This window comes from Colias croceus, chromosome 13 (assembly GCF_905220415.1).
Source record: "Colias croceus chromosome 13, ilColCroc2.1".
In the NCBI taxonomy this organism is placed as follows: Eukaryota; Metazoa; Arthropoda; class Insecta; order Lepidoptera; family Pieridae; genus Colias; species Colias croceus.
Window position 1 is genome coordinate 305,447 of NC_059549.1, and position 23,367 is coordinate 328,813.

General features: G+C 35.7%; 1 protein-coding gene across 1 annotated transcript; it reads right to left on the minus strand.

Moving 5' to 3' along the window:
• Positions 1–294: 294 nt before the first annotated feature.
• On the minus strand, positions 295–23,165 carry LOC123696730 (tetratricopeptide repeat protein 7B). Its single transcript, XM_045643091.1, has 18 exons — positions 22,923–23,165; positions 21,698–21,977; positions 20,184–20,298; positions 19,582–19,730; positions 18,886–18,991; positions 18,001–18,123; positions 16,465–16,662; positions 16,001–16,136; positions 10,459–10,580; positions 10,003–10,125; positions 9,114–9,263; positions 7,688–7,891; positions 7,067–7,199; positions 6,332–6,476; positions 5,836–5,917; positions 5,168–5,273; positions 4,270–4,475; positions 295–739 (listed from the first exon to the last, which is right to left on the minus strand). The coding sequence occupies exons 1-17, from the start codon at positions 23,047–23,049 to the stop codon at positions 4,273–4,275; spliced, it is 2,502 nt and encodes an 833-aa protein (XP_045499047.1). The 5' UTR covers positions 23,050–23,165; the 3' UTR covers positions 295–739; positions 4,270–4,272.
• Between the last annotated feature and the right edge of the window lie 202 nt (positions 23,166–23,367).

Here is a 23,367-nt window from a genome sequence, read left to right on the forward strand (position 1 = left end):
CAATCAAAATAAGATTAAATTATGTGGTAAGATTTGGCATAAATAAATATTATACTTCTACTATTTTCTTTCATCGAATCTCATTGGAGCGATATACATCGAAAAAAAAAATACCGAAAAAGAAACTGTTATAAAATACATTAATTTGGTAATTAAAACAATATTAGCAATTACAATAACCAATATAATTATTTTGAAATACAAAAAAACAGCTCAATGTGCGCTTAATAAAATTAAGTCACAAATTTTAAAATATCTATACCAAGATGGCGCTAAAAAAATTTTTTTTTTTTATTTATATTTTCACAGCACATATTTGTTTTTTGTTAAAACGCCATCTAGTTACATTCATTTAAAACTGTTGTATGTCGCGTACGAAAAAAGTTAACGGAAACTTTTTTAGAATTTATTTTTAATCGCACACACAAAATAAACTTTTAGTCACAGAGTTAGCGGCTAAAATCGGTAACTGAATTTCGTTGCGCAATTTTATAACCTTTACAAATATAGAATAGAATTGTATATAGCTGTCTAGCTCACACATACGCACTTGCTGTATTGCTATCTCTATCCCACTCACAGCTATGTTTCTATTTCATATTACGGTTATTCGTGGCTCGTTGTGGATACAACTCGAGTTAACATGAACTTTCTCTTAACATAACCCTTATTTAATAGTTAAGTTCGTCGTCACGTGACGCTTTTGGCAGTGCACTTACCCCCCCACCCAGTTGGACTCCTGGAAGAGAGAGAAGTTGGTTAAATACAGATAAATAATAGTAAGAAAATGAATCTGATATTTTTGGTATTAGGGCATTCAAATGATTTATAAATATAAATTTATAAAGAATAGAAAAAATTCGATCACGAGGCGGGACTCGAACTAGACATAATATGTGTTCCTTAGACACAGAAAACTGAAAGAATAGAATTAATACGATCGCTCTGGCGGGTCACGAGTGGCTGAGTTGGTCAAGCAACCGCCCCGGATTGGCGTGAAAGGATGAGATTTTTTCTTTTCATTATAAATTTATAAAAAATGAATCGTAAGTTATAACGTAACAAACTTAAATAATAATACATCATCGGCAAATTCTTGAATTAGAATTGCTTAGCAATAGAAAACATCTACGTTTCTGTGAAACAAAAATAAAACGGATCAAACGAACTAAATCACAAGAATACTTGTCCTTGATTTATAGTACGACGAACTAGTCTACCAATGCAATTAATGACTGAGAGATATATTCTAAGCATGTCTCCGTGTATCATTCATCCGCCTGCACCTGTTTATAGCTTCTCCGGATATAACCACGTATAATTCACTTGCCTGCAGCGTTTATAGCTTCTCCGCATATAATCGTGTACAACTCACTTGCCTGCAGCTGTTTATACCTACTCCACGTATAAACACGTATAACTCACTTGCCTGCAGCTGTTTATAGCTTCTCCACGTATAAACACGTATAACTCACTTGCCTGCAGCTGTTTATAGCTTCTCCGCATATAAGCACGTATAACTCACTTGCCTGCAGCTGTTTATAGCTTCTCCGGATATAACCACGTATAATTCACTTGCCTGCAGCGTTTATAGCTTCCCCGCATATAATCGTGTAAAATTCACTTACCTGCAGCTGTTTATAGCTACTCTGCTTATAATCGTGTATAACTCACTTGCCTGCAGCTGTTTATAGCTACTCTGCTGATAATCGTGTATAACTCACTTGCCTACAGCTGTTTATAGCTACTCTGCTTATAATCGTGTATAACTCACTTGCTTGCAGCTGTTTATAGCTACTCTGCATATAAGCACGTATAACTCACTTGCCTGAAGCTGTTTATAGCTTCTCCGCATATAAGCACGTATAACTCACTTGCCTGCAGCTGTTTATAGCTTCTCCGCGTATAAACACGTATAACTCACTTACCTGCAGCTGTTTATAGCTTCTCTGCATATAAGCACGTATAACTCACTTGCCTGCAGCTGTTTATAGCTTCTCCGAATATAATCGTGTATAACTCACTTGCCTACAGCTGTTTATAGCTTCTCCGCGTATAAACACGTATAACTCACTTGCCTGCAGCTGTTAATAGCTTCTCCGCGTATAAACACGTATAACTCACTTGCCTGCAGCTGCTAATAGCTTCTCTGCATATAATCACGTATAACTCACTTGCCTGCAGCTGTTTATAGCTTCTCCACGTATAACTCACTTGCCTACAGCTGTTTATAGCTTCTCCGCGTATAAACACGTATAACTCACTTGCCTGCAGCTGTTTATAGCTTCTCTGCATATAAGCACGTATAACTCACTTGCCTGAAGCTGTTTATAGCTTCTCAACGTATAAACACGTATAACTCACTTGCCTGCAGCTGTTTATAGCTTCTCCGCGTATAAACACGTATAACTCACTTGCCTGCAGCTGTTTATAGCTTCTCCGCGTATAAACACGTATAACTCACTTGCCTGCAGCTGTTTATAGCTTCTCCGCGTATAAACACGTATAACTCACTTGCCTGCAGCTGTTTATAGCTTCTCCACGTATAAACACGTATAACTCACTTGCCTGCAGCTGTTAATAGCTTCTCCGCGTATAAACACGTATAACTCACTTGCCTGGAGCTGCTAATAGCTTCTCTGCATATAATCACGTATAACTCACTTGCCTGCAGCTGTTTATAGCTTCTCCACGTATAACTAACTTGCCTGCAGCTGTTTATAGCTTCTCCGCGTATAAACACGTATAACTCACTTGCCTGCAGCTGTTTATAGCTTCTCTGTATATAAGCACGTATAACTCACTTGCCTGCAGCTGTTTATAGCTTCTCAACGTATAAACACGTATAACTCACTTGCCTGCAGCTGTTTATAGCTTCTCCGCATATAAGCACGTATAACTCACTTGCCTGCAGCTGTTAATAGCTTCTCCGGATATAACCACGTATAATTCACTTGCCTGCAGCGTTTATAGCTTCTCCGCATATAATCGTGTAAAATTCACTTGCCTGCAGCTGTTTATAGCTACTCTGCTTATAATCGTGTATAACTCACTTGCCTGCAGCTGTTTATAGCTTCTCTGCATATAAGCACGTATAACTCACTTGCCTGCAGCTGTTTATAGCTTCTCAACGTATAAACACGTATAAATCACTTGCCTGCAGCTGTTTATAGCTTCTCCGCGTATAAACACGTATAACTCACGTGCCTGCAGCTGTTTATAGCTTCTCCGCGTATAAACACGTATAACTCACTTGCCTGCAGCTGTTTATAGCTTCTCCGCATATAAGCACGTATAACTCACTTGCCTGCAGCTGCTAATAGCTTCTCTGCATATAATCACGTATAACTCACTTGCCTGCGGCTGTTTATAGCTTCTCCACGTATAACTCACTTGCCTACAGCTGTTTATAGCTTCTCCGCGTATAAACACGTATAACTCACTTGCCTGCAGCTGTTTATAGCTTCTCTGCATATAAGCACGTATAACTCACTTGCCTGAAGCTGTTTATAGCTTCTCAACGTATAAACACGTATAACTCACTTGCCTGCAGCTGTTTATAGCTTCTCCGCGTATAAACACGTATAATTCACTTGCCTGCAGCTGTTTATAGCTTCTCCGCGTATAAACACGTATAACTCACTTGCCTGCAGCTGTTTATAGCTTCTCCGCGTATAAACACGTATAACTCACTTGCCCGCAGCTGTTAATAGCTTCTCTGCATATAAGCACGTATAACTCACTTGCCCGCAGCTGTTTATAGCTTCTCCGCATATAATCGTGTTTAACTCACTTGCCTGCAGCTGTTTATAGCTTCTCCGCGTATAAACACGTATAACTCACTTGCCTGTAGCTGTTTATAGCTTCTCTGCACACGCACGTACCGGTCAGAGCGCGGGGCCGGTGCACACGCACGTACCGGTCAGAGCGCGGGGCCGGTGCACACGCACGTACCGGTCAGAGCGCGGGGCCGGTGCACACGCACGTACCGGGCAGAGCGCGGGGCCGGTGCACACGCACGTACCGGGCAGAGCGCGGGGCCGGTGCACACGCACGTACCGGGCAGAGCGCGGGGCCGGTGCACACGCACGTACCGGGCAGAGCGCGGGGCCGGTGCACACGCACGTACCGGGCCGAGCGCGGGGCCGGTGCACACGCACGTACCGGGCAGAGCGCGGGGCCGGTGCACACGCACGTACCGGTCAGAGCGCGGGGCCGGTGCACACGCACGTACCGGTCAGAGCGCGGGGCCGGTGCACACGCACGTACCGGTCAGAGCGCGGGGCAGAGCGGCGCCAGCGGGTGCAGGGCGAGCGCCGCGGCGGCCGCGTCGGCAGCGGCGGCCGGGTCGCCGAGCGCGGCCAGCACGAGCGCGAGGCGGCGCCACGTGTCGGCGCGCGCCGGCTGCAGCGCGCCCGCGTCCCGCAGCGTGCGCTCCGCCAGCCGCAGCCAGCCCAGCTCGTAGTACGCGCCGCCTGGAATGGCCGGCCGAGTGTGACATAGCCATAAGGACACAGAACTACAGGACACTTCTTTGGCATATTATGATATATTATGTAGTTAGATATAAGTTACATATAATGTAAAAATTAAATTGTATATTGATATGATTTTAAAAGAGCAACTATGGACTTTCTTGCCGGTTCTACACAGATACTGCTTTCCGAATCGGTGGTTAATGTAAAAAATATGTAATGACGATTCAAAAGTGTTTCTAGAAGAAGTCAAATTGAATAAATAAATGTTTGAGTTTTGAGTTTGAGTTTGAGTTTGACACGCCACAATACTAACGCCAGCGCCATACAACGATGCGAAGGAACAAAATACCACGCATACACGTCATATTTAAGACATGTAATACGATCGACATTGATTATCCAATTGTAAATATAAAAACTCATATTTCAAAATATCTACAATTCATATCACAAAAAAAAAATTAAAAATTTTCTCACAAACACAAAATTAGATTTTTTTCAATTTACATAATTCGTACCGACTCGAAGAACCACAAATGTACTTTTCATTGTATTATTGATAAGATATAAGGATCAGATCCATGAAACGTTTTGAACTTCTTAAAAAAATAATCAACACAAATTAATAAATTAACATCCGGCTCGGAGGACCAAATACACAACAAATTTAACATATAAAATATACATACCTAACTGCACCATACTGTCAATATGCGTGGGGTGTATAGCGAGCGCGTTCTGGTAGCACTGTCGCGCCTCCTCCCACTCGCCGCCCGCGCTGTGCACTCGTCCGCGCTAACACAATATTATTTTTATTTTAAATGTTTTATTTATATACAAACTTAATTTAACTTCACTTCTACTTTTTCAACGCTTCTTAATAAAGGTATATTTTACCGGATATATCATTATGGTCATTCAGACCATTTTCTTTCAATTTCAATGTTTTATTTAATATTAAGTCAAACATAAAATGATAAAATTCATCGAATTTTAAAAAAACGCGTTACTAAATTAATGATACATTTCATGCTGAAATAACTTTACTTCCGGCATTCAACAAACGCAAAGTTCCTTGTGTTATATTTATTCAATAAGAAATAAAGAATTATATTCAATACGGTAAGTGAATAATCAAGACTGATTTTATTTCATAACTACCCACATAATAAATATGATCTATTATATATATATAAATATGATTATATATTACATGTGAATTTTCATTAAGAATAATGAAAATTCACATGTAATATTATGTGCAAACATACTTTAATTTAAAAACTTCCGTCTAACTTTTTTCGAGAACCTCCATCACTTGATAGTTTTCATCTCGTAATAAACAATGTTTTGTTACCGTATATAAAACAAGATGGCTGAAAGGTGTGAGCGCCGCGGCCTCCGACACGCAGCCCGCTGCAGCACTCGATCTGCCCAACCTGTACACAAAATAGAATGTTACTAAATATGAAAATTCTTTATTAAAATGTGCACAAAACACAATTGAGCTAAGTGGGCGATACATAACATTAATAAAATAATTATTAAAAAAAACGATTGCTAAAAATATATCAACTGAAAAGAGAATAAAAAGTACAACATAATATAATTTTCTACTGTTTAAAAATTATTATTTCTTAAAGCCAAATCTCGAGTACAACACATTAAAAAAATAGACTAAGTTATTTAAGATGGTGCAGGCTTGGACATTTGGACACAGGAAGAATTTATTTTTAAATTTCAAGTAGAAAAATTTGATAGCGGAAATAAGATTGCCTCTTTTTCTCCAACATAGCGTACGTACGTTTTTCTCAGCTTAAAAAATACGCTTATTTCTATAAACACGTGCTCACCTCAAACACAAATCAGCGAGCAGCAACCACGCCTGCGCGCGATGGTCAGCTAGAGGCGATCGTCTCGGCGCCGATATCGACGACGCGCCTTCAGACAGCGCCCGCTCCAGTCTGTACGCGCCCGCTGACTCCGCACGCACTGACGCTGCAATAGCACATAAAAATAATGGAAGAATGGTTAAAATTTCACTTGATGTGATGATGATGTGATGTGACGTGACGCGATGTGATGTGATGTGATTAAATAAGATGCGATGCGACGTGATGTGATGTGATATGTGATTCAACATGATGTGATGTGTAGTTTGACATGTTGTGTAATATAACGTGAAACTTCATTTTTACTAACAAATGGATCTACGATGTCCGAATTTTGTGCTAAATAAGAAAATGATGCGACGTGACGTTACGTGATGTGATTCAATGCGATGCAATGCGACGTGATCTGATGTGTCGTGATATAAGACGTGTGACACGTTGTGTAATGTGACGTGAAATTTCAAATGTGTGATTTTGAGTGACGTCGTGTGTTTAGACACGTCATATTTAATTTCATGTTGTTATTTATCATATGAGACATCACGCGAATCAACTTTTATTACGTTTTGCCTTATGTCATGTCATAAGCGTTTTTCGATGCGTGATTTGACCCAACAATGAGACTTGATAAAATGAAATGCAAATGTATTTGTCAGTGAAATTTATTTGAACAAATTCCCTCAATAATGCACTTACCGGCGTCCCTATTACTGTGTAAGTCGTCATGCAGCGAGTCAGAAAGCGCATCAAGGTCCGCGTAGTGCGGCTCGCCCTCCTCCTCTGCGCTGTTCAAGAGCTTCAGCAGCTCTTTGCCTGTAGATAGCGCCGCCTGTAATGTATACGGTGTGAGTATGGAATGTATAGACTAGGCAACGAGTTCAAAAACGTGAAAAGTAGAGAGGAGGTCCTAAAAATATGAGCGATGGCTCGTTCGATTCGTAATCACCCCTAGAAAAATGTTTTTGAAGTATTTTGGTGCAGGTTAAAAATTGCAATTATTATTAACAAAATAAGATGATAAAAAAATGATATTTCAATCATCATTTTTTGTAAATTTAAAAAAAATATTGAATTAAATATTGAAAAAAAATTATCAACTTAGCCATTTCTACTAACGAATCGGTACAGTGTATGTTGTGTGCGTGTCTTTAAAAATGGAATGCTTTCAATTCGCCACAGTCCCTACGTCATCCGAAACAAAAGCGAGTCGGTTGTGTGAGTGGTGTGTGTGTGTGTGTGTGAGTGGTGTGTGTGTGTGTGTGTGTGTGTGTGTGTGTGTGTGTGAGTGGTGTGTGTGTGTGTGTGTGTGTCACTCACCTCACCGCCGTCCCACAGCGCCTGCAGCGCGGCGAGCGTCCACAGCGGCCACTCGGCGGCGGGGTAGTGGTGGCGCGCGAGGCGGGCGGCGTGCAGCGCGCGGGCGCCGCGCGGCCCGGCCGCCGCGCACGACCACAGCGAGGCGGCCAGCCGCAGCCCGCCGCCGCACTCCGCGCGGCACGACAGGCACGCGCGCGTCGCGTCCTGACACAACACTCATGTTAGAGATAATAGTCATGACAACAGTATCCATAAATGATCGTATTAGTGTTTTTAAGGGAAAATGTATAATTAATAAATTAAATATAGTGACTTAAAAATCTTAAAAACATTAAGATTAATGAGATTATCAATAAAATAAAACATTGAAATTCTGCAGTTGGCCATTTTGACTAAAACACGCGTGACGTCACGCTTAAGTAAACAACTCACGTGAGATGTATTTTGTTGTTATGAATATGTTGAGAATACGCATTTTTATTTATTTTCTATTGTTTCACATATGCTTTATCGACTCAGAACAGAAATATAATTGCGAATTCACGAATAAATGGTTTCGGGGTTCTCCGCGCCAACTTTATACAATCATTTCTTATTATTTTCTCGCTTGAAATAATTACTTACACATTTTTGAGCATTATTTTTATGTGGATTCACACTGCAATTATACTGCACACCACATATAAACTTTGAAATTCGTTTCTATAACACATATTAAATAAAGATTTTTTTAATTTTCTTCGCAACTGCGTACAAATAATTACGTATTTACTAAAGAGTGACGTCACGCCTACGCCATGACACCTGCGAGCTGTTTTGGCACAGTTAATAAATATTTTTGGAAAAATGGCTTTTATCTTCGTTAAATTTAAGTATATTACCGAATTTAGGAAATAGGATTTTTCTTGTATAGTAAACGTATACACACATTATGGAAGAGGATTTCAAAATCTTTCGTCATGCCTATTGTCAACTGGCAGTGGTACACGAATATCGAACTGCATCCAATCCAATATCCAATTAATTTGATGAAATACTAGACCAGTCCCGATCCCCTCAAAGATGATAAAAAAAAAAAAAACAAAAAAATCACAGCACGAGGAAACCCATTAGAAAGGGAGGGGAATATAATAAAAATGTACAGAAAATAAATTGCGGTCGATCCGAATTGTGAATGTTAAAAAGAAAGGAATGTTGTACCTAAGGGTAAAAATAGTTTATCTCTATTTCCGACAAAATATAAGTCCCATGGAAAAAATAAAATGGAAAAGTTGTAGATAATATCTACAATTTTTCACATAACCTTAATTTTAATTTTGCAATTTTACTCGCAACACGATTAACAAAATTTCACTTCAAAAGCCCTAGTAAAGTGTACAACAAAAAATGTATAAATCATAAGAAAATAATACAAAAATGAACTTACCATAGCCTCATTAAGCATGCCCATGTACATATACTGCAGCGCGAGGTGATAGAACGCCAAGTGATCGTTGTCGTCCAGTTGCACGCTCTTCACTAAATACTTGAGGCTTATGTCGTTTTCACTGTCCTTCTCGATGCGGCAGTTTGTTTTCTAAAATATAAAATATATGCTTATGCATGCTTATTATTTATGATATACGCGATGGGCCAAAAAATATTTGACAAGAGTCCTATATCAAGGCAAAATTTGTATAAGAAATATAAGAAAAAGAGCTTTCCAAAGTAATACATTCGAAGGACCAAAAAAATTATTTTTTGAATTGGAGATTCAAAATGTTTTTTTTTTTTATCTACACATAATACATATTGCATACCATAGACGGAAAGAAAATAGTTAATGTAAAAGACTCGAAGGACCAAAAAATCTTTTTTTTTTCAAAGATCCCTTTTTGGTCAATATTTGAATTAAAGATTACAAACGAGAGAAAAAAAATGCATTTCAATATAAAAAAAAAACTCGAAGGTCCATAAAAATTAAAACACGTTATTGAAAAATATAGTCGTGAGCTGCATTTCACTTCAAAATTGAAGTAAAATTATAATGGAAAAAATACAAAGCGCAACGATCCAGTATGATAATTTTTTAAAAACATTTCAATGAAAATTATCTGAAAAACTTAATTATTAGGTTTAAGTTTTGCAGTTATAGCATTCACATCCAAAAAACAATGCGTTCGTTTCTATTCCTTGCAAGCTGCATTTTTTCAAAGTCCACCAGACCTATACATAGAAATTAGCTACATTGTACAAAGCTTTACATGGTCGTACATAAAAAAAAATTACACGTCGTTTTGAGAATTTCTTCGGTATTTTATCGTCGGTTAACTTACCTGTGCCTTCATCTGATGCCCGATAGCGCAGTGCAGGTAGCACCGGGCCAGCATGGCGGAGGGTCGCTCCTTCTCTCGCTCTATTCGAAGCGCGTCTTCCGCGAACTGTATGCCCTCCTCTATCTATGCATTGCCACTTTATTAACCAATATTGGTGATTCTTATGGGAAAAAATTATTTTCAAATGGATGGTTGGGAATTTTTTTTTTTTTTCAAGAGGATTATAAAAGTTATTTTAGATAAATAAATGGTTAAAAAACAAACTTAATACTGGATGTCACTTTAATCAATTTAAGTATTTTATCTAAATCTGTAAGTTTTTTTTTTTTTTTTTTCAAGGATTCTAGCGCACGAATTTAATCTGTCGTATTTTTATTTCTCTTTAATTTGTAATCATTTCATTGTAACAAATATTTTTTCTTAATTTCTTTCTTTTAATGGATAATCATAACTCACCCACGCGGCTCGATAGCACGTGTTCGCAGCTACAAGCCGCAGCGGAGCATCGCGCGGCACGAGCGGCGCCGCGCGGCGAGCTACTCCTGCAGCGCGGACTAGGGCGCTCCATGCACTACTACCTGCAAACAGTTGTGAATAATTAAAATAATTATAATGATATTAAAAAAACTGTACTTCGATAAAAAATTATACATCGATTTAAGAGGGTAAAAATATCTTTCTGATGACGTATAGTGTACTTTCACCTAAGCGTACTCATTGCGAAACATTACAACGTTATTTGGATACGCATGTTTGTCTCTGTTTGCGTCCACATGCACGTTTGGAGTTCCGTGCTGCGCTTGCCACAGGACACTTCAGCTCCGCGTAATAAATAAATTAAAAATATAAAGTACAAAAAAGACAACAGTTTTTATGGTGAATCGTGATCTACATTGTGTGACTTACGTGTATAAGTGTTCGCAAAACAATCAGTGCTCTAAAAATAATAGTAATATCGTTGAAATATGTGATGTGAACAAGTGACAAAACCTAATATCTATAATAAAAATTACACTACAAATTTAATTAAAACTATATAGTAACAAGAACCTATACCCCAGAAGCTAAGTAATAAGTGTAAATAAGTGTAATCAAAGCTTTAAATCACGCGTATGTACAATTCCTTTGTTCAAATATCCGTTGACAATCATAAAATATCAAGTACAGTGAATCAACAGTTAACGCGTTGTGATTGGCTAATTACAGCAACGGTTCATTAACCCGTTTCTAACATCAGCTGTTTCTATAGTAAACAAAACGTTACACTATTTCGAAGCTTCAATTAACAGCGCTGATAGCACCGAGCATACCACCCCGGTCTCAAGACCGACGGAACCGAGTTCGATCCCGCACCATCCTGCATATTATTTTTAAATTTATTTCTTGAAGGAGATTTTAAAAAATAGTCAACATTTTAATTATAAATTTGCATCAACGAAATATGGCTTCAAATAATATTTATTGTAAAACATGCAATAAGTTGACCGACATGCGAGAATCTATTAAATGTTTGAGCTGTAACAAACTTTTCGACTTGGATTGTGCTTCAATTTCTGTAAAGAGATTCTATTTAATGACTTCAGAGGACAAGCAAAACTGGAAATGTAAAATATGCATAGAAACAAACTCATCGAATATAGATAATACAACGCCAAAAATAAATCCCTGCATGAATGTAACCATCAGAAGGAAGATGCCAGCAATCGAAAATGAATTATTACCTGATTTAGACAATTCTTTTGTATCTTTAGAATCGGAGCCTAGAGCTAGTTTGATGGATTGTTCAACTGTACAAATAAGCGAATTTAACGAACTTAAACAACAATTTATTGATATGAAAACTAAACTCGATTTGGCACTCACAGAAATAAAAGAACTTAAAGCAAAATTACAAACAAATAATCATATACAAGCAGTTACTACATCATCTATATCCTCAAATAATAATAAAAGTAGTACAAAAACTACACAAAATTATAAATCACCTTCAAACACGTTAAACATAAATTCTCAATCCAGTACTAGTATTATTCACTCACAAGAAAGAGTATGCAACACAGTGACGGAGAAAAAGAAAATCCATATATTTGGAACGCAGCGATGTATCGGCATAGGCTCTAAGCTAACACACAGATTGTCTACGTCTCTCAACTACTCCGTATCAGCTACCATCAAGCCTCATGCCCCGAACGATGAAGTATTGAAACATTGCTACAATCTAAATACAAACCGTTCTGATATCGTTATAATTTGTGTTGGAGAAAATGACCATAGCCAGACACAAACTTTGTCAGAATTAAATATTGCTTTAAATAGAATACGTGCGCGCAGTGCCTGTAATGTAATAGTAGTGGGCACATCGCATAAAAAGTATCTATATACAAAATATTTATATACATTAAATAGGGAAATTAACCACTTGTGTTCTCGCTTTAAAAATTGTACTTTTATAAAATGTATTAACGGTAATCATACTCTTTGTGATAAATTACTTCACTGTATTAATTATATTAATTATGAACGCACATTCTTAGATTGTAAAGAATTAAAAAACCTTGTGAATAGGTGCGGTAAAGTTAACAACATACAAAATTCAATCAATCATTTACCCGCGAATACTAATAATTTGAGTAACACTAACAACGCCCATAATGTAGACCGGCTTCTGCCGCAAACGCAAACCAGCCTGACCTTAAATTGTTTTCGTCCCTAACAAGAAAACAAAACTTAATTCATTTTCCGTATTTCATCAAAACATAGCGAGCATATTAAGTAAAATAGAAATTTTCGAAATAACGTTGGAAGAATTATTCGAATCGCAAATAATACCCAATGTAATATGTTTGTCAGAAACTTTTTTAATTAGAGATCAGGAACATTATCTTAATTTAAGAAACTACTATTTGACATCGAGTTTCAGTAGATTAAAACCAAGGGGCGGAGTCTGTATACTTCTTAGAAATGATTTGTTGTTTAAAAACATAGATCTCACCACCTACGCATTTGAAAAAAAGTTCGAATGCTGCGGAGTAGAAGTTATGGGATACGACATTATAGTTGTTTGCATTTACCGGACACCTGACTCAGAAGTGAACTTTTTCCTTGACCAATTAAATTTACTATTACATAAATTATGTGAAAAATATTTTAAGAAAAAAATTATTATTACAGGTGACTTCAATATTGATCTACTCAAACAAAATAAATATTCGGATGATTTTAGAGACTTAGCCAAAACGTATAATCTTAAATTTCACATCGACGGTCCAACTCGCGTTCAATCTTGTTTGGATCAAATATTAAGCAATATAGATGGAGTCAGAGCCGAATTACTACGTTTACACCTCTCAGACCATGACACAGCACAACTTATAACATTCAAAATATCTGATATAAAACCTAAACCTAATAAAAAGGCTTTAATAATTTACAAAAGAGATTACAGTGAAGAGTACATTATTAAATTTAAAAATTATCTCCAAGATTTAACATTTTTCGATATATTTAAGGAACGAAATATTGAAGTAGCATTCAAAAACTTCTATGACACATTTTGCCTCTTCTATAAATTATGTTTTCCGTTGATCAAAATTAAATTAAGAAATAGCAGCAATAAGTGGATAACAAAGGGATTAAAAGTTAGTTGCAACACTAAACGAAATTTAAGGTACCGTTATTACCAAATAAAATCGGATCTAAATAAATCTATTTATTTAAAATACTCGAAAATATTGCGTAGCTGTATATATAAGGCACAAAAAAACTGCAATATTAATTATTTGAATAAAAGTAAAAATAAGTGTAAATCAACTTGGCAAATAATCAAACACGAGCTAAATTCTCAGAACAGATATACCGAAATTGATTCACTTACACTAAATACTCAAACAATCACAGACCCATCTCAAATAGCTAATTCTTTCAATGAATACTTCAATAATATTGGTAGCGTTAATCAAAATCAAAACTACCATAATCAAATCAATATTACTAATAACCCCTTCTCTATGTACCTGAGACCAATGTCTGAAACGGAAGTTTATACACAAATTATGTCATTAAATAATACCACCGCAGAGGGATATGACGAGGTGTGTACCAAAGTTATTAAACAATGTCAAGCAGAATTGGTACCCGTACTGACACATTTAATTAATTTGTCCTTTTCTTGTGGTTCTTTTCCTGAAGAACTAAAAATATCTATTATTACCCCCTTGTTTAAGAAAGGAGATAAAAATAACATAGAAAACTATAGACCCATTACTCTTATACCTATCATATCCAAAATTTTTGAGAAATGTATGTCTTTGCGCTTGAGAGAGTTTAGCGATAAGTTCCATATAATTAAAGATGAACAATTCGCCTTTCAAAAAAACAAATCTACCAATGATGCAATTTATTCCTTAACACATTCAATTCTTCAAAACATCGACGCAAAAATATTGACTACTGTATTATACTTTGACATGTCAAAAGCGTTCGATAGAGTGTCTCATGAATTATTATTAAAAAAATTAGAGGCATATGGAATTCGGGGGATTGTGTTAGATTGGTTCCGATCATATCTAAAAGATAGAAAACAAAGTGTTACTATTACTCGGACTAATAAGACTAATGAGAAAGAAAAATACCAATCAGAATATATATTTAACCAGTGTGGTGTACCTCAAGGAAGTGTCCTGGGGCCTATTTTATTTTTGTTTTATATTAATGACATTATAGACATAACAAATCGTAAAATAATTCTATACGCAGATGACATATCGATAATTTTTGAATCTGACATTAAAATCTTTGACATTATGAATTTTAACAACGACATTATAAATAATCTGGACAAAATGATAAAATGGCTTAGCACAAATAATCTTAAAATCAATCTTACTAAATCTAACTACATGACATTTTCAACTCCTCTGCGCAATAATTTAAAAATAGAATATGATGATGTTATAATGGAAGAAGAAAGTGAAACTTCATTTTTAGGTATAGTTTTAGACAATGAACTTAAATGGTCATCACACATTCATAAGGTATGTAGTAAAGTTAATAAATTTGTATATGCCCTGAGACGCCTACGAAAAATTACGGATTTAAGAACCACTCTATCGACTTATCACGCTCATGTAATATCTATCTTGAGATACGGTCTTATAATCTGGGGTAATGGCGTAAACATCAGAAAAGCGTTCATCTCACAAAAAAAATGTATACGCGCGATTTGTGGCGTAGGTCCGTACGAATCGTGTAAACCGCTATTTATTAAACTCAAGTTGTTAACTTTGCCGTGCTTATATATTTACGAAGTTTGTATTTTTGTAAAAAGACATAAATATCTCTTTAACACGGCCCAAGAAATATACAGCCACGACCACCGTCATCCAGATAGACTTGTTTACAATAAAACACCCAGGACCACTTTGTATACCAAAAATTGTCATGCTATGTGTATTCGTATATTTAATAAACTTCCCGAAACTATAAAAATGTTAAATATCGGTCCTTTTAAGACAAAACTATATGAGTGGCTAAATAACAAAAATTTCTATAATGTATCTGAATATTTAAATTTGTAACATATTAGGTTTAATTTTATTTATGAATATAATATAAAATGTGTAAATTTTATCATGTGACAATGAAATAATGTACTTTTTATATAAAATAATGTTGCGGAATTTGCACGCCATTTATGGCTAATGTGTTGATTCTACCTAAGTATAAGTAATATCTTTGTACACACATTATGCAAATAAAGAAATTTATTTATTTATTTATTTATTTACGTATACATATGCGTTTGCATATGCGTATGCGTTTGCGTATGCATCTGCATATGTGTGTGTTTTCGTGAGCATGTGCATATGCGTGTGCGTATGCATCCGTGAGTATATGCGTCTGCGTACGTGTATACGTGTATGTCTATAACGTGCCTATGCATATACATGTGCGTGTTTGTGTAGCCATATGTGAGGTGTCTGTAAGGGCAGTGTCTCACCGGGCGCGGGCGGCGGCGCGGCGAGCGGTGCGAGCGCGCGCGCGGGGTCGGGGCGCGGCGCGGCGGCCGTGGCCAGCGCGCGCTGCCGCCAGATGTGCGCGCACCCGAACGAGAACTTCATTGCACGCTCTAGCGACTGCGCACACATATACAATGGTTAGTTTTTATTGAAATGAAAATTCTTCAAGTGCGAAAATTTCAAGGTCACGCCATGTCAATACGTTACGTCATGACCATGACACGTGTGCGTGCCGAGCACACGTGCCAAAAATGTTACATGCGTTTTTTTTAGTCATCGTCTGCAAAGGAGCTAGTAAAGCGCCTGGTAAAAATTTGTAGAGGTGTTAGATCATTTGCACCCGCGTTGTTAAAAGGGAAAGGGACAAAATAAAGATGGACGAAAAGATTGAACGAGGTATAACTAATCGTAATTTTTTTTTCATATTATTTATTATAAATTTGACCTCCAGCACGAGCGCCAGCTGCCCCCAGCGCAGCGCGGCCAGCGCCAGCAGGTCGCAGAGCGCGGCCGCGTTGCGCAGCGAGTGCGCGCGCGCCAGCTCGAACTCGGCGCTCTGCGACAGCACCGCGTCGCGCACCGCCATCGCCTCGCCCACCACCAGCACCAGCAGCACCTCCTCGTACTCGTTGCGCGGCACGAACTGACGCAATACACACACAATCAGACCTAAACCTACATAATATGATAATAAGGACTAATATGTATCGAAACTGATCCAGAGAAGACAAAAATTTGCTATAAGTAAAAAACCACAACCATAAACGATAAATTTAACAATAAACCAGGGACGAAACTGAGATAAAATAATAGATTCTGGACAAGATGAAAAAGTAGCAAAAATAACAAATGAGAATAATTGTAATGATGAAATTTCCATCTAATATATTAATATAGAAATAATATGGAAGAATTATACAAAAATAGCAAAATTTAATACAAAGAAACATGAACACATCATTAAAGGACCTCAACAAATACAAAGTTTAAAATATATACACGAATAGTTCAAATAGACGACGACAGATTCTACACTAACTTCAAATTTCAAAGGCATAAGTATTAACAACATCATGAAAGCTCTCAGCTCTAAACAAAGGACTGCCCAACGAGCTATGTTATTAGATTTACCCATGGCAACAATAATAACCCACAAACATTGCACCCAGCAGCATAGATGCAATTCTAAAATATTTTATCGACTCGCATAACATATCTATAAAAAGTGAGTTTTGCTCAACAACAACATAGCAAAGATTCTAGAAAATAATGCAATCCTAAAAATTTACTACGATATACAAACAAAAAGATCTTCACAATTGACTTAATGTGTTTAGGAATATTCCTGTACCTTCAAAAAGCTTTCGACACAGTGAACTTGCTGTTCACTGCTGTTTTTAAGCTTTTACTTGTAAACGCAAAGGATCCCTTCTTACGCGTGGTTAAAATTTTTCTATCTAACAAAATATCACAATCTGTACGCATAGACGGTAAATTACTGATCTCCAGACAATTAATTTTACGGAGTGCTACAAGGAAGCACCCTGGGACCTACACTCTTTATTATTTATGTAAATGGTATGTGCAAATTAAATGTGCGTCGTGGGACTATAAAATTTTCTAATGACACAATTATAATCTTCAAAGAATGGAATAAGATATTTCAAAACTTAGAGTCGGATCGAGTTGTTTACTTCTAAAATAACTGCTCTAAGCCTAACTGCCCAATGCCTCATATTTTGACTGTAAAATCTTCAGTGATGAACTTTAAATTTTTAGTAATTTTTTTTTTCTTTAGTTTTGAGTTTAGTGTACACTGGAAAAATATTGAATGTTTATTTCTTTCAAATCTATGTAACGGATTTAAATTACTTTTCATTTATTGGATGGTTTGGGTTAGAATTTCAACTTAATTAAAATTTACTTAAATAGTTTAGCCGTTTACTATACAATTACACATATTTAAAAAAAACACAAATACCTGGTTAATAGCAGCATATTTCTTGGGTTTCCACGGCCCCTCGGCCACGTGGTCGTCCCTCCGCCGGGACAGCGTGCCTTGTGACTGAGCGGGGAGAGATATCTTTTGTGGCGCTTTGTATACCTGGAGACAATATATTTCTTAATGTAGAAATAAAAACGGTATGTACGCAAAACTAGAGTAGGCACGTGACTTGGTCGATGTCATAAATTATGATTTTTGATGTGAAACTTCTTTGGGCGCGTTGAGAGTAAAATTTCAAGATCGCGTTCTGGCAATACGGTCATGTCATGAAGTATACCGACAATTATGGTATCTTTGAACCTTGCCCAAGAAGTTTCACATCTGACACGTGTGCTCGGCACACACGCTCATTATTTATTGTACAAATAAGAGAGGTATGTATGGAAAACTAGCACACACAAGGTTCTTAATGGTCTACGTCATAAATTATGTTTTTCTGTCTTTGCGCAGAATCTTTCAATTAATCTAAGTTATAATTCCTAACAAAAGTATTTTTATTTTAGAAATATGTTCAGACAGATCACAAATATTAAACAAGAAAATTAAAGAAAAAAAGAAATTTCGCCAATAAATATAAAAGACTAGCTTACCGCCCGCGGCTTCGCCCGCTTTGTCCAAAACCTAATAATTTATATACCTTACTACCTTACTCCTCTAAAAAACCACATCCAAATCCATTGCGTAGTTTTAAAGATTTAAGCATACAAAGGGACATAGGGACATTGTTTTATATGTACTATGTAGTGATTTAAATATCAAATATTGAAGAAAATTATTAATTGTCTCAACTACTGTAACATTTTATACAAAACTATCACTAACCTTTTTGACCAACTCAAAAGAAATTTTAAAACTAATTACCTGTCCCGTGACTCCTCTCATGAGAACCTCAGCAAGTTGTCTTGCGAGCGTCAACCGTAACGCCTGTGTTGATACCGACTCTACTGCTGTTAGCATTTCTCGGTACCTGATACAAGTAACGAGATAAAATTATAATTGTAAGTTAGTAAAATAGTTTTAATAAATACAATACTTAATACATTACACGTGTCAGAAATGAAACTTCTTTTGCAATAAACACACTTACTAAAATTGTCGCCTTCTCCATGACGTGACGGTATTGCCGTAACGTGACCTTAAAATTTTACTCTTAACGCGCCTAAGAAGTTTAATTTCAATAATAATAATAAAAATGTATACCCAGTGGAACATAGAATGGTGATTCCATTTTAAGAAGTCTCATTTCTGACACGTGTGCTTGGCACACGCGCTTTTTTTATTTAAGTACTTATTTCATTTTGATTTTTTTTCAGTTAACATTCCTTTATTTCATATTACAACATAAATATGCATGTGTATCCTTTATCATAGTTATTATTGCACTGCCCATTTATGTATTTATTCCTCTATTGTACCAAAGGTTGTCTGGAATAAATCACTCTCAGCGATAAGACTGCCAATTGTACTTATTGTAAGTTATATTTAAGAGTTTAATATTTCTTGTTTTGTTATATTTAAGTGCAATAAAGTATTTATAAATAAAATAAAAATTCTTACCTATCTATAGCACAGCTCAACCTGCCAGCTCGTATGTGCAACAGCGGCGCCCTCTGTAGCGCTGTTTCGAGCGTCGCGCCCGCGCGGGCGTTCGACGCGCGTTGTAGGTACAGTAATGTTAGGTCGGAGGCTAGTTCGAAACTGCGTATCTGAAAATTATTAGTATTACTAGTTTCTTGAAACTATAGAAAAAAAATGTGTGCGTGTACACACTAGTGTACACACTTAAGAAGTGAAACTTATTTATGACCTTATTTTTCAAAAAAATTTACTATATGCAACTTTACAGAAATACGTCGAATCACGCGTGGCAGGGATATGAAAAAGATGGCGCGTAACGGAAAAATGTCACGCGTAATGAAAAAATGTTACACTAAGTTTTTTCCAACCCCGATAAAGAAGTTTCACTTTAATAAAATGTAAAGTTTATTAATAGCGATGAAACAATTTGATAGCTTTAATATTTGTTCCACAAATAGTTTTATTTTTTTGTTGTTCATTTAACAAAGTTGTTTACTGTGAAAACCTCTTTTAGTCGAGATACCGATCCTGTGAGCATAATTTAACGGTTTTTATATCCTTGTTAAATTATTATAACTTACCAACTCAGATTCTATTTCAGCTTGTTTGTATCGACTTGTAGCTGCTGGTAATGTAGTCTGTTCTAAGCATAATCCCTTTATCGCATACGACTCTGCTACTATTCGAAGACTTCGGCTGAAAAATAAAATAAAATTTATTAATATGTGCTTAAATGTTTTATGACTGTCACTAACTTTCTTATGCCTATCCGTTTATTTATTAAATCAGGGTTTGATTTGTAGTATTCATTCATATGCTTTATAAATAAGAAATTTTTAAAGAATAAAAAAAAAAAAATTCCTATACGGGGATGATATTTTATATTTTATGAATAATATGTTTAAAACATAATATTATTTTAAAGGCCCAGTTTCGTTAGTTCTCATTTAAAGCAAATGTAGGCGCGGGCATCATATTTTAAACACGATAACATCAAATACACCGACACATGTTTTCATACATAGAGTAATATTTAATTACAGTAATGTCATCGTTTAAATCAAGTTATGACGTCATCAAGTGAATACACGCGAACGTGACTCAGACAAGCCTACAATTTAATAAAGCCTTAGAATAAGTAAGTAATAAGAGTAGCCTTCACATTAAATGCTATTAGCTTACAAAGAAGCAATGCTTTGGTAAAGACAAATAAGGGTGCTTTTCCACCAATAATGTGCGAGAATATGTAGCGAGGAATGAAATAGTATAGCTTCAAGCTTCAAACTGAATTAAGCGATATGTTTGGTTATTAATTTACAAACACGTTCCTCTCACTTTATTTGTGGAAAAACACCCTTAAACTGCAACATAAATTGTAAGCTTCAAATAAGTGGTTTAACATTGGCTACAAAAATCTGGCGTATTTTAAAATGGTATTTGTATTACTCATTTACATCATATTATCTAATATTCCGTCAGAAATATTAAGGAGAATTTAAAAAAAAATTCTTTTCCTAATGTTACTTGAGTACATCCAAATATGTACTACTTAATACTTAATAATATATCACAATGAATTGAATTTATTATGAAGGTAACATTTGCTTAGTAATCTTAATATATATAAATCTCGTGTCACAATGTTTGTCCTCAATGGACTCCTAAACCACTTAACCGATTATAATAAAATTCGCACACCATGTGCAGTTCGATCTAACTTGAGAGATAGGATAGTTTAAATCATAAATCGTTTTAGAGAAAGCGGGCGAAGCCGCGGGCGGTAAGCTAGTTTTAAACTATTTTATGTTTACTTATAGTGAAAATAAAATTGTACTGTTTTTTCCAATGAAGTAGCATAAAACACAGTAAGCAACATGTTAATAGGCTATAAAAATGTTTATGTATCAAGCAGGTGTTAACCGTTAATGTTTGTTTTTGAAGCAAAAAATAGAATTTAAATAACTAAATGAAAGGTATTCTATTTCAAGAATCTTCTAACTCTTTACACAGTAGATATTTTACTGGATCTGTCTGTCTGTCAACTTCAACTTTTATCAACTTTAAATCTTCACAAACAATATGTCAAATCACTTACACAGGTAGCTCCTTCTCTGTCAAAGTGTTCAATTCCGCAAGCTTGTAATGTTTCAATGCATCGTCATAAGACCCACATGCAAAGTGCAACTTGCCAAGCAGGAGATGAGCGTCTAACGCCACGCCCGCCTTCTTGCCAGCTTCATCTGTTGCTAACGTCAAGTAGCCTTTGGGATCGGAGAGCTCTCTCTGCGCTCGCTCTATGTTTTCTTTTATGGGCGGCCATTCGTCCAGATAGGCTTCTAGCTTGCCTTCCCCTATGAGGAAGTGGGCTAGGCTCTCTGCAATAACATATTATATTTATATAAAGGAATGTCAAAATAAATAAAATTAAGCATCTGTACTTTTAATGTAAAAGCTATTTAAAGCAAAAGAATCTATAACACTTTTACAAGTACATATTAAAATAATATTTAACGTTTATTTGAAATTTATTGTGTTTCTGAAACCACAGCTCACAAAAATAATTAATTTGATTTTTCAACTTTTTGCTAAATGGCTGAATTTCTGTCATACAAACTTCTATAATTGTAAATATTTTTTATATTTTACTTTAATATTAAATGTTAAAGCTCACAAACATTTTTTTTGTGAAACATAATATCATCAATTTTATTAAGTTTAATATCCATGGCACATGCAAATTAGACATTTTTAATACATTGATTTTCTAACACTATTATTATGTAACAACCTAACTAAAAAAATGCTCATGTACCTACATAGATTTATTTTATTTTCACAAAAATATTTTTACAAAAAATAACATAATAAATATAATGTTAGTTATAGTTAAGTATACAGTTAATTTGCCATTTCAAAGTTTGTACGAGATCTAGAGACAGATAAGTACACCAAACAGGCATCACAATTAAGTTTGTATTATAATAACAATAAACATAATAATAAATTATTCTATAAGCAAATGTAAAGTGTAATGTTTAAAGCTACAATTATTTATAATTGCGAGTCGAAGCTCTGTACTTTTGCATGATTCAATATTTATTACAAATAATTAAATTTAATGTGCAAAGTCCGTTTTTTGTAAACTTGTTACAAACATAAAATCAACACAAAAACAGAGTACAACGGTTCTATCGTTCGTAAATATAAATGATAATACAAGCACAAATCGCTCACATACTGCACATAAACTACGTTGAAATTGAATCCTGGACGGTTTATTAAATTAAAACTAATTAAGAAGGTGTAGCAACATTACGTACCGTGTTGTGGAGACCTAGCCTTGAGCTGCTGGGCCAATTCCACTGCCTTCTTCCAATTGGACTCTTCTCTGCTCTTTTCGATGTCTGTCTCGTAGCTGCGAACAGCATTTTTGCTTCTCGATGTCATTTTAACACGAGCTCATATAAACAGATGTCACAGCATTTATTTAGAATTTATCACTTCACTTGAACATTGCAAAACCTCCCCGAAATGCAAGAGAATCCTCGAAAATTGAAGGCCAAATCTGATCTGACACATTGACCGTTTTGACATTTCGTCGGGTGTGTCACGTTAAAAAATTAGTTGTCAATAAAAATAGAAATTGATAAATAAATTGTTTTTAAATAATGATCGTTCTATAAAAAAATAACGTTATTTTAGATTAAATTTAATTATATTTAACTCTAAAAAACACAACGTAGCTACTTCGTTTTTATATTGGTT